At 38.6% G+C, this 12,825-nt stretch overlaps 1 protein-coding gene across 1 annotated transcript; it reads left to right on the forward strand.

Annotated features, from left to right (window-relative positions):
- The first annotated feature begins 3,190 nt into the window (after nt 1-3,190).
- Nucleotides 3,191-4,573, forward strand: LOC122296147. The gene has a single exon (XM_043105597.1). The coding sequence runs from the start codon at nt 3,191-3,193 to the stop codon at nt 4,571-4,573; it is 1,383 nt and encodes a 460-aa protein (XP_042961531.1).
- The last annotated feature ends 8,252 nt before the right edge of the window (nt 4,574-12,825 follow it).

Consider the following 12,825-nt stretch of genomic DNA (forward strand, 5'->3'; position numbering starts at 1 on the left):
AACAAACAATGAACAAAAAAGAGTTTAAAAGATTATAGTATGCACTAAATTATATTTAATTAGTTCTAATACATACGTACCGAGTCCAATAGGAATAATTATAGATTGGCTTTCTAATTTAGCTCTGCAACCTGTTCCTGGTGGCATCATCCCATCTCCTTCGAACCCATGTCGACAAGTACATGTGTAATTTCCATCAGTGTTGGTGCATGTTGCATTAGAATGGCAAGGTTTCCGAATGCACTCATCAATATCTGAAACACACATGGAGACAGCTGCAAGCCGTCACAAGAATTATATTATGGATGCAGCTAGCGGGCGCCCAATCTTTACAGCTGGGCGTACCGTTAGTAAAAAAACATTTTTTGTGATTTTTTTAAATATTTTTTAATATTCTTAATCATTAAAAAAATACAAAAAAATATAAAATTTCATTAATAATTACTTCCTTAATCATTAAATAAAAAATTTTTTAACAAAATAAAATTCACGAACAGTAAAATTGAGGGGCAAACTCATTGATCCATTTAGCATTTTCCTTTTATTATATGTAGAAATAATATATATATATATATATATATGAAAGAAATGATTTATGTAGTCTCAGGAGTAAGGATGTGTGAGTCAATCTCGCACATTCTTTTAAAGGTCAATCTCGCACATTCTTTTAAAGGAAATGCTAGTTTGCCTCCCCATTCTTACCGATTCATTTGACTGCTTAAAAAAAATAAAAAAATAAAAAAAAAAGGAAGAAGAAGAAGAAGAATAAGAATAAGAAAAAGAAAAAAGAAAGGAAAAAAAATTACATTAATAATTAAAGAAGTGATTTTTAATATATTAGTGTATTTTTTTATTTTTTAAAAATATTTAAATCTATTAAAAAATATAAAAAGAAAAAGAACAAAAAATAAATTTTAAAATATGCTAGGTGGTACTCCCAGCAATAACATGACCCTCACTACAACAAATTGGACTTTTTGCCATGGATTCTTTTTACGCCATATAGATTGGTGACAATAAGTGAGCTATTGTCACAGAAATTAGTAGTGGGAGTAAAACTAGATTTTTTTCCATGAGATTATAGTAGTGGATAAGAATTAGTGAGAACATATCTTTTGTAACGATATAATAATTTTTTTTCACGAGTTGTCTTCATGGAAGTCAAAACCGAGCATAAAATTATGGTTGTGATGGGTATAAGCTTTTTCCCACGAGAAACTCATGTAATCGGGGCTACTGATTCTGGCCGCAAAAAGTAAATGTAATATCTTGGTCCCCGCCCCGCCCCCGCGAGAATATCCTATTTGGGTAAAAGTATAGACGTATTTTTCGCCCCACCTACCGGCTCTGCAATTACCCCTGTCTTTCCCCTCCCACTCCCGAAGCCAATATCCCCCCGCCCCCCCCCCCCCCCCCCCCCCGCCCCCCCCCCGGCTCCCTTCGCCGCAGCAGCTGATCCGATCCCCACCTCCTCTTGGTCGCGCTACCACGAAATCTCCAACCCCTCCCTCGCATACCCAGTGCATCTCCCCCGTTGGTAGGGTAACCCATTTCCCCACCCTAACCTCTCCCCCCCGCGCAGCCCCGATTTCCCCACCACCCTTTCGTGCAGCCCTGTTTCCACCAAGAACTATACTTCACGCATGGATTTGCTCTAAACCAGCGCCCACCCCGACACCCATTGTTTGTAAGTTATCAATTTCTTCCCTAACCAATGTAATTTTCCACTGAATATCCAAAGTTACTTTTCCCATATATGTTGTTGCATTTTAGGCGTATTATAAATGAGATTATACGCACTTTGTGGTAGTAATTTATTTCATGTAATTTTGCTGCATGGATTTTGCCCCGTGTTTTTTTCCCCTGATAATGTGCTGCGTAGTTTGGGTGATGATTACTCTAGCATGCCTGATTTTCATTATTCCCTGCATGGATTTTGCGATTTTATTTCAATCTATTCTTGTACTGGTTTTGATTGTCCTTCATTCGTGTTTTTGAACATTTTTGTAGTAGCTTTGACTGAATTATACTGTCATGGATTCCCGACTAGTACCACTGGTTGTCATCTCTTGCTAGAGTAAGTGATTTTCACAAGAGCAAGCTTTTGAATACAACAGAGCATATAAATCAATTATATTTGGTTTTCTGTCTATATGGTTTTCTGTCTAATCACAGGGGATATTAGATGCTTTTAACTTTGTGGACTCTCATAGAATCATGTTGGACACAACTGATACTTGCAATTTTGATTAAAAGCTCCTTTGTATACATGAGTAATTATTAGTTTTGTGGCTGTAAGCAATATAAGTAGGTATAACTTCTCCCATTTAGCCTCAACGCCCAAATGTTTATCCCAAAAACCAACAACAATACTTTAGATTTCGATTAAATCTCTGTCTGAGGATCTATTACATCAAGAGATGTTAAGGTCCCTTAGAAAAAATCCCACACATTGTTACTATATGATCAGTCCCAAAACCTGGACTGATTTTAACTCAAATATATAATTTGATCCCGAGTTGTGCTTACCCCCTCCTACTAGTTTAAATCTTTAGCATCCAAACTTACTCCCTAGATGAATAGTCTACAATATTTAATTGGTGTAGCCCTTAATTTTTATAAATTAATGTATTCAACTCTGAAAAAGATTTACTTATATAGAATGCCCTTATGTCCTTATCCTTGCCTCCTCTGAATATCACTTCTATGAGCAAATGTGTTCCTATTATTGTTGAACCATGGATAACCTACTACTTACCATATGTAATCTTCTCCATGGTGAGTACATATAGACGTTCATTTCCCTTTGGCATACTACATCTAAGATTCCAATAGAATATGACTATTGGAAGCATAAACATTACTCACGTTTGTGGGTTTGGAATCTGTTTGTAGGTTACAAGTAGCAATTTGATTTCATATACTTTAGCTTATCCTTGGAATTGACTACCCATTAATGAGATATCACTTAGTTATCTCATGATTATAAGAATTTTCACCTTACAACTGGTTTACAGCAGTGTGCGAGTTAATTAATGTAGAATTTACAAGATGGTATTCCAGTATACAAAGCTCATCAAGCTATGATAGAAGACTAATATCATTTAATTTTCTATTCGAAGGTCATTATGTCCATGTGCCAAAGTTGTCCTAATTAGCCTTTTGTTGCTAATTCACCCAGATACATAAGATGGATAAGTCTTGGGTGCATATTGAAGATAGATTGCATTCCACTGAGTATGATCAAGGTGTTCGACAATTCTTAGCCATGGCGCAAGCACATTCATCAACACCCAATCAGATTAGGTGTCCATGTAAGAGATGCCGGAATAGAGCTTTCCACTCTATTCGTATCGTGGAAGATCATTTGTTTTTAAGAGGGATTGATCCAACCTATACAATATGGATTTTTCATGGAGAAGAGGATCCGATCCTAAATTCTACATTCTCTGAAGATGTGGATGATGATGCATCTCCTTCCAATCACTACATGGATGATGTTGATGAGATGTTAGATGACATTCGGCATGGGTCGTTCATGGATAATCCATTAAGCAATGATGGAAATGCCCACAACTTTGATGTCGGGTCCACCTCTGATGCTCCAACCAACTATAATTTCGAGGAGTTGGTTGCCGATGCACGAAGGCCACTTTATCCTGGATGTGCGAAGTTCTCGAAGCTATCATTCATCGTCAAGTTGCTTCACATCAAGAGCATAGGTGGTTGGACCGTGAAGTCCTTTGACATGGTACTCAATCTTCTGCATGCTGCATTTCCCGACGCTCTTTTCCCAGATTCATATAACGATGCTCGTCGCTTAGAGCGTGGCTTGGGCTTCAGTTATGAAAAGATACATGTGTGCCCAAATGACTGTGTATTGTTTTGGAAGGAAAATGCATCGTACAATGCTTGCCCTAAATGTTCGGCATCTAGGTGGGTTGTACGCACAAGTGAGCAACGAATGGTACCACAAAAGGTTTTTCGATACTTCCCACTAAAGCCGCGCTTACAGAGGCTATTTATGTCAACAAAGACTGCCCGAGCCATGAGATGGCATGTCGATGCACGTGTTGACGATCCATCATGCATGCGACATCTAGCAGATTCAAAGGCATGGAAAGACTTTGATAACAAACATCTTGCCTTTTCCCAAGATCCTCACAATGTTCGACTCGGTTTGGTGAGTGATGGGTTTAACCCATTCAATAACATGAGTAAGCCGTATAGTATATGGCCAGTACTACTTGTGCCTTACAACTTGCCCCCTTGGTCATGTATGAAAGATCCATACACCATCTTGTCGTTACTAATCCCTGGCCCTAAGTCACCAGGGAATGATATTGATGTGTTCTTGCGTCCTCTTGTTGATGAGTTGAAGGAACTATGGGAAGAGGGTATTCGGACGTTTGATGCGTACAGTGGGGAAATGTTTAGCTTACATGCAGCACTACTTTGGACTATCAATGACTTCCCCGCATACGCCAATCTTTCTGGGTGGAGCACAAAGGGCAAGATGGCTTGTCCTTCATGTAGAGAAGGCACAAATTCACAGTGGTTGGTATATGGGTGAAAGCATTGCTATATGGGGCATCGACGGTGGTTGCCACCTGATCATACTTGGAGACGGAAAAAAAATTCTTTCAATGGGTGCGAAGAGCATGGACTCCAACCATCAAGGGTCGAGGGAGAGGATTTGATAGAACAATTATGTGAGGTCTCCAACCATATCCAGTTTGGTAAAGCTAGTTCGAGGCGGAAGCAAACGCCCAATCAACTAAATTGGACCAAAAAATCTATCTTCTTTGAGCTTCAATATTGGTTAGACTTGGCCTTGACACATAACCTTGATGTCATGCATATTGAGAAAAACATATGCGATAGCGTTTTGGGAACATTGCTGAATATTGAAGGAAAAACTAAGGACTCTCCCAATGCCCGCAGGGATATGGAAAATCTTGGAATAAGGAAGGAATTGCATTTACAACATGCTGGGGATCGAGTAAGTATGAGTCTTGGTTGCTACATGTTAAATTCCCACGAACGAAGGGTTTTCTGTGATTGGGTGTCAAAAGTGAAATTTCCTGATGGATTTGCATCGAACATTGCCCGTTGTGTGAACGCTAGTGATGGAAAGATCAGTGGAATGAAAAGCCATGACTGTCATGTCTTCTTGCAATCACTCTTGCTGGTTGTCATTGGTGGGTTTTTACGGTCTGATGTACGTCAAGCCTTAATAGATTTGAGCTCGTTTTTCAAAGAATTGTGTTCCCGAACTTTGAACTTATCAGTGTTGACATCTCTTCAGGCTAATATTCCCATCATTCTCTGCAAATTAGAAATGATATTCCCTCCAGCCTTTTTTGATATCATGGTGCACCTTGCCATTCACTTGCCAGATGAGGCATTTCTGGCAGGACCTGTGCAATACAGGTGGATGTACCCTTTCGAAAGGTATCTCGGGAAGTTCAAGAGGTACGTTTGCAATAGAGTTCGGCCAGAGGGCTCAATTGCTGAGGCATATGTGCATATCGAGTGCCTGACATTTTGCTCAATGTACCTCCATAATATTGAAACTAAATACAATCACGAGGAACGAAACATTGATGTTCGTATTGGCTCAACTGATAAGGGAAATGAGCAAAGTTTATCTGTGTTCTCACAAAAGCTTAGACCTTTGGGAACAACAAGATCCCACAAATTATCAGACACACTATTGGTCAATGCCCGATGGTATATACTTAATAATTGCTCGGAGATTGAGCAATACATTGAGTAAGTCAATCATCTATTACTTAAATACAAAACAATTATCATGTGTTATATCACTTATCTCATTCATGGGGAATGATCGTGTCACATATATGTACAGGGAGCACTATAAGAAGATCCAAGAAGAGCACGCTCAGAATATCGACCAAACGCACTAGAATCAATTCCCATCTTGGTTCAGATCACGAGTAAGATGATCAACCGTCTGCATTGCTGTACCTACTTCAATTCTCATTAAGATCGACCTTTTGACTAATTCAGCATATATATTCTTTGTCTGGTAGATTCGAGAGCTTCGTTCAGTTAGGCCAGATGCGGTAACAGATGAGATATATGCCTTAGCATGTGGTCCAGATCCATGGGTCGCATCTTATGCCGGATGCATAATGAATGGTGTTCGCTTTCATACAAAAGAGAGGGAAAGGTATCGCCGCAGCCAAAACAGTGGGGTGGTCGTGCATGGCGAGCATCAGGGATCCCATGTTGACTTCTACGGTGTGTTACATGATATTTTGGAATTGCGCTACATGGGATGGCGTTCGGTATATCTCTTTCAATGCGCTTGGTACGACATTGGCAACCCGAGAAGGGGGATACGTGTTAGGGACAAAATGACGGTAGTCAATACTGCTAGGACATGGTATAAAGATCAACCTTTCGTCCTTGCCGACCAAGCAAATCAAGTCTTTTATCTCAATGATCCGATATTGGGGGGAAGTTGGCAGGTAGTCCAAAAATTGTCAAGTAGGAATGTTTACAACATTCCTGCAAATACAACTGTTGATGATGGGATTGACGATGATGATGCATCAGATGGTGACTCCAATGATGATGGTGACAACAACACTAACAATTATCCCCCTATTCTCCAGAGTGGGTCAGCCATGGCCGAGCCATTAAATCGAGACGATGTAGACCATTTGCCTGTTGATCCTACTTCCATATCGCGTAGAGAACCAACACCAGAAGTTGATGATGATGTATTCATTGATGATGAACTACATGACGCTGACTGGAGACTGGATGATGTAGGTGTCGATGGTAACTCTGACAGCGAGGCCGAGTTTGAGCTGAATGAGGAGGAGGGAGAAGAGTTTTAATTCCATCCCCAGCTTGTTTTTGTGCATTCCAAGTTTTCCGATGGACTTCATCGGTGTAGTTATTGACAATCACTATATGTAACTTAATATTATTAAATGTTTCGTAAAACAAGCTACGCCTCCTTATGTGTGATGACAATTTGGGATGCTTTTCCATTCATTCAAGCAACTATTTAGTTCCTTTTAGAGTCATAAAGTGTACTCATGCAACAACCCCAGATTTTGGTAGGTTGCATTATGTGGAAGTCATTAACTCCACATAACAACAAAATATTAGAGAACATTAGTACTGAACGCTGAGAAGAAGAAGACTACTGGTAAAATGTTGCTTAAAACAATATAAGGGAGAAGAGTTAGGTATGTAGAAACTGGCCACACAAGTTTCATGAGCAACAAGTTAGTTTTTAACATATTACCAACCATGTGGAACATCCAAGGGTGTTGCATATATAGGGCGTGTAATTTCTTACAACTGCTAGCTTTTTTGTAATAATTTATACAAGAATTTTGGCCGTCTACAGCTGATACAAAATTTGTGTAAAATGTTGCTCATTTCTGAAATCTGACTTTGTGTACACATTTCAGAAAATCTGTACACAAAGTGTTCTACAAACCCCATCAAGGGGCGTGTAATAGGATGTAAAACCAGTGGCTCGACTACTCTGGGAACAATGGAAAAGGCTCCATTTTACAGTATTGGAGGATCAGCATATAACTGGTTGAGTCCAGTTAAGCTTTTCAGTTGAGCCTTAGTGATGTATTCAGTAGGAATACAGTGAGTTTTTGCCTCTTCTATAGCATGCAACAACCTTGGTTTTAATGTTCTGGTTTTCACTTGTGCAGGATTAGGATCACTACTGTAAACCCAGAGTTATAAAAATTCGTGATAATGAACCTGAGCATGAGAATGGAGGAGCTGCCAACTGAATTATTGTTAGGAATATCGAAAAGCTTAGTCCCTGGTTCTTTATTAATCAGGATAGTATCCATTTTTCTCTCTTCTCTCTCTCTCACTCTGGCATTTCTATTAATCAGGTGTATATTTCCTTTTTGTTCAGGAACAAGTTGGGGCATGGTTTAGCCATCCAGGAACTTTTCCTAGTATAATAATGGAAAAGTTTGGTGGTGGTGTTGGGAAGCACCTGAAAGAGTGGAGAAAGATCAGCCTATGACAATACCCATGTGGGAGTATTGTCAAAATCGAAAATAATATTCCTTCACTACATGAATACAAGCCCCTGCTTCCAGGAAATTAAAGTGCCAATAGACCCACAAATTATCTCATTCATATTGGAACCAACATGATAAAGAGATGTTGATTGAATTTTGGCACATAATTCAGTATATTAAAGAACTTTACAGAAACAGTTTATCGTGTGACTTGATATCACAGTTTTGCACTTTTAAAAATAAGCAAATATTCACATTCAATTAAACATGTTTGCACCCAGTTGATATGTAACAACAGGGAGTATTCAACTGTGGTGTATAATTCTGAGCCTGAGATACAAAACTGGACGCTCACAGAGGCTATTATAACTATTGAGTAAATTTGAGTGGAATAGATTCGTTATTCAAAAATAGCATTGTTTAATATTGATGGTATTATTGGTGACATAATTTCCCTAAGTGCAACTGATGTTGTCGGTTCAAGGATTCAAAACATCTGCAATTTGGTAAGTTATTCCTGAAATAATGTTGGACCTGAGTAGGATGTATATTTTGTGCATATAAAATATAACAAAACTTTACTAATTGGAGTATTTAATTGACATTGCAGTGTAAGGGTAAGATCAGGACCCAAAAAATTGGTAATATGTAAGGGGCGGGAGAAGAAGTCCAAGGGCGGGATAGTCAATTTTCAGATGGGAAAAGGCGCCATTTGTTTGGAATGATGATCTGCCTGACAAGCTGCCAAAGTAAGATATTTGGGGACAGCTGGCGCACAATCCTACTTCAGAACATAGTCTTATTTGGTTCTGAGTTGCATCATTGTCTACTTCAGTTACGCACTACACACTTTGAACTCCAAGAATATCCAGAGTTTACAAGCTACTGTGGCGTTCCCTGCAACTCAAGGGAATCCAGCTCTACCATCAGGTTTGGTGAAGAATGATTTGCAAGCACCTGCTTCTTCTCTTTCTACTTAAGTTTTCATTTTCTTTGCACATCTTCTTCACGGTATATACTAAATGGGGAAATCAGTTTCTCCATCAAGGTGTCCAAGCATATAGCTTCATAGCCATCCTGGACCTTATTGTGCCTTACTAATGTAATTGGAGGATATCCTATGTAAAACCAACTACTTTATTCTATGACTTGTATTTTTTGAAATGAGTTGATGCACCAGTTTAGGTTTCTTAACAACCTGGATGTTGGTTACAGTTTGCCAAATGTTGTGAATATACCTAGGATATCATGAGAATAGCAGTTTAAGTCAAGAATGTCTTCTTGCATAATGACTGACTTCTTTCCTACTTGCTGGAGTTCACAGTCAAAATAGACTATTTTGACTAATGAACCTCCAGCTTACTTATCTATCACCTCTGTCTGAGGCTTTCCTGATGGAACTACTTCTATTTGAAAACATTGCTGGATGTGCAAACTTTTGACCCATTCAAGACTATCTGATGTAGATTTTTTCAGTCATGCAGCAACTTCACATTTATTCATTTACTGTTTTCAGAGATATCACTTTGTAGTGGGTCAATTAATTATAATAATTGGAGGAAATCCATGTTTTGGCCATTGATTTAACATTTGTTTTAGTTTTTTAACATAATTACTGAGATTATAAGTCCATGCATGTAGAAAACAGGTAAGTGAAGGTTTCGATGTGACATAGACAAATTTACAGTAAACTATAATCACAATGAGGGTAGAGGCACTAAGTCTTGGGTGCAGTAGACTTAGAACTCTGGTTTTTACATATCCTTTGCAATTACACAACTGATATTACAACTGATTAATATGAGCAAAGGCAATGAGGGTGAGGTCAGTGAGGTTTCGGGGGGGCCGAGTCCCACACGGTGCAGCTGTCATTGCTAGCAGCTTAGAAGCAGAAGTGTTGCCGCCGAGAACCACACTGCGGGACAAGCCAGATTCAAACGAATCAACGTAGGATGTTGGAGGTGCGGGGGCACAAGAGGCTTTGGTTTTAGCAGAGACTGGACAGGGGCAACAAGAAAATGGTATGTAATGCAACTAACCCAGAATTTTGGCGAGTGATGGCAATAATTGATGTGTTAGCAATTAAATATTGTGTACACCATTTTAATTATATTTTCCTGCTGGCTGTATGAATAGTAAAGTGATTGGGTTTGTCTGAAGCTTTGATGTCTTGATGTAGATCGACCTAGCAAGAAACGGGGAAGAGGGACAGCTAAGGGCACGTTATTTGACCGACTTAGGAAGGTCGGTAAGATCCCTCTAGTTATACAAGAAGGTCATCGCAGGCCATCATGTGAGAATGCATCAATATTCACGGGCCGATTGACATGGATTATTAAGGTACATGCCGACATGAGGCATGCTAGTTGGAGTTTAGTACCCGAAGACGAAAAGCAAGAGCTCATTGACCGTGTTAGGGTACTTTTTTACTTTCTATCAAAAAAGTGCACTATCTTAATATGTCCATGATTAGTCATATGTCATGATTACCCACTAATTGCATTTACAGAAATTTGTACTGATGTTAACAAATTAAATGTAGGCAGATTTTGTTCTCGATTGGTCGAGAGACAACCATCGTGAGATGGTTGTGTCACATTTGGGCGATAAGTATAATGCATATCATTATACACTACACAAAGTGTATTTGAAATATGCATCACACGAAGAGGCCCTACGGGGTGGGACGGACATGGTCTCCAAACCGGTATGGGAAAAGCTATGTGAACGGTGGGCAAGTCCAACATTCAAGGTAAATATTGTAGAATAGTATTGTCTAGGTAACAATATCCAAAAATACACTAACCAAATTTTCTACATAGTCTGAAATATTTGTAGTTAGATGTAAATCCTAATCAGCTTCAGTTTTTGATCCATAAGTATAAATGAGGAAAAGACATTCTAACTAATGACTTTGTCATTTTTCTGGGACATAATTGCAGGAGAAGTCCAAAACAAACAGTTCAAATAGGAAAAAACTCAAAGTCAAACATACCGGTGGGCGTAAATCCTTTATAAGGATATTAGAGGAGAAGGTTAGTGACTTTTGTGATTGGGGGTATAAGTCTTAAAGTTCAGTATAATCATGATCAGTTAGACCTGTTTCTTGTGTGTGTCAGAGGGCATTGGCGCTGGATATGATAGCATTTTACAAAGAAACACATTGGTCAACACGGAAAGGTCAATTCATAAATGCAGATACTGAACACAAATATGTAAGACCCCTTCCTAATGCACTTTTGACATACCAAGTGAGCATTAGTGAACAACAGTAATGCTGATTTTACCCCATTACAAATTAATTCTTTCAGAATTTAATGGTCGAGAGGTTAGCTGAGAAAGATAGTGAGGAGGATGTAGTCGAAGCAGCTGAGAGCATCTTCAAAGAAGTGTTGGGACAAAGATCTGGTTATGCTCAAGGGATGGGGCATATGGTGATTCCAGACCCCTCTCCTGCAATGAAGAATAGTCGAGCATTTATTCGTCTAGTGGAGGAGAATCAACGCCATAAGAGTGAGGCTGAAATGTACAAGAGCAAGCTAGATCAAATGATGGGTGATATTGCTGCATTGAGGCAGAATTTTTCTGAGCATGAGAAACTGTTAATGAGCTATCGCCAAAGTGAATTAGAGAGAATAAGTGAGTCTCATAGAGAGACTCATGAAGATGCTTAGGCATTTTAGTCTAGGATATTTTTTGTGAAGGGTAGGTGGTGGGGGTTTTTTGTGTTCAGTTACAATTATGGCTTGCTAAATCCAATGGCCATGGACTTATGTTTATAAGTAGTACTAATTTTGGTAGTTGTTTTGTATAGTTAGGGTGGGTATGTATAAGACAGTTATATAATTCAGTAATGTAGTTTAGGATCTGCCACATTTTGTACTCAGCCATGACTTGTTGGGGGTGCAGTAATATCACTTTTGGAATTGCCCTAAATGATCGTGTCACAAGGTTATGTCCATGTGGAAAGGGTAAGCCCAACATGAATTTATGTAATTTTTAATAAAAACATGGATTTCTGAGTAACATTCATTGTGAATACTGAAACTGCTAATTGTTATATATTCGTTTTGGCGATTTTTTAACAGGTTGGGGAAAAGCTCAGCGGAAGCATATGGATCAGTGAATGTAGAGCAAGAGTTGGTGGAGATCTCAGAGCAGTTTTAGATTCACAAGAATCTTCAAGGCTGTATGCAAATTCAAACTCAGTATGTGTCTTGAGCTATTGAAATCAATTACGATTTTAAGTCACTCAAGGAAAAGTCTCCAATAACCTATTCTATATCACACTGATAGGCAGTGGAACTGTTTCATCAGGTTTGCACAAGATAAATTGTTTAGGTATGTTAGATTAGCTAGATAACCTACACACTAAGTAGCTTTGGTAGGTTAAACAACAAATTTTCTAACTTAGGAACCGATTTCCATAAGAAATCTGTAAGTGGTGATTGGTTAGGACCATTTTATGAGAAAACAGTTTGTATACTAATCTATTGAATTAAGTTGCATGGTACCTATAAAAAATTTACAGACAAAACTTCCTGCATGTATTACAGTATTTTGAGAGTATCCAAAAGAGAGCTGTGTTTCTCATAGAATAGTGACAATAAATATTATCATAGTTGGAGCATGAGTGGATTTTAAATATAGTAAACTTCAATTACATTCAGCAAACTAGGGGGTATAACAATCAATGTCAAACAGATATCATAGTATGAACTGTGAGAATCTGAATGTAATTACGAATTACTGGGAAAAATTCAAAATGGAATCAGCTACCCAT

This window comes from Carya illinoinensis, chromosome 15 (genome assembly GCF_018687715.1).
Source record: "Carya illinoinensis cultivar Pawnee chromosome 15, C.illinoinensisPawnee_v1, whole genome shotgun sequence".
NCBI classification, from domain to species: domain Eukaryota; kingdom Viridiplantae; phylum Streptophyta; class Magnoliopsida; order Fagales; family Juglandaceae; genus Carya; species Carya illinoinensis.

Coding starts and splice junctions, on each gene's coding strand:
- LOC122296147 (XM_043105597.1), top strand. CDS start 3,191: ATGGATAAGTCTTGGGTGCATATTGAAGATAGATTGCATTCCACTGAG.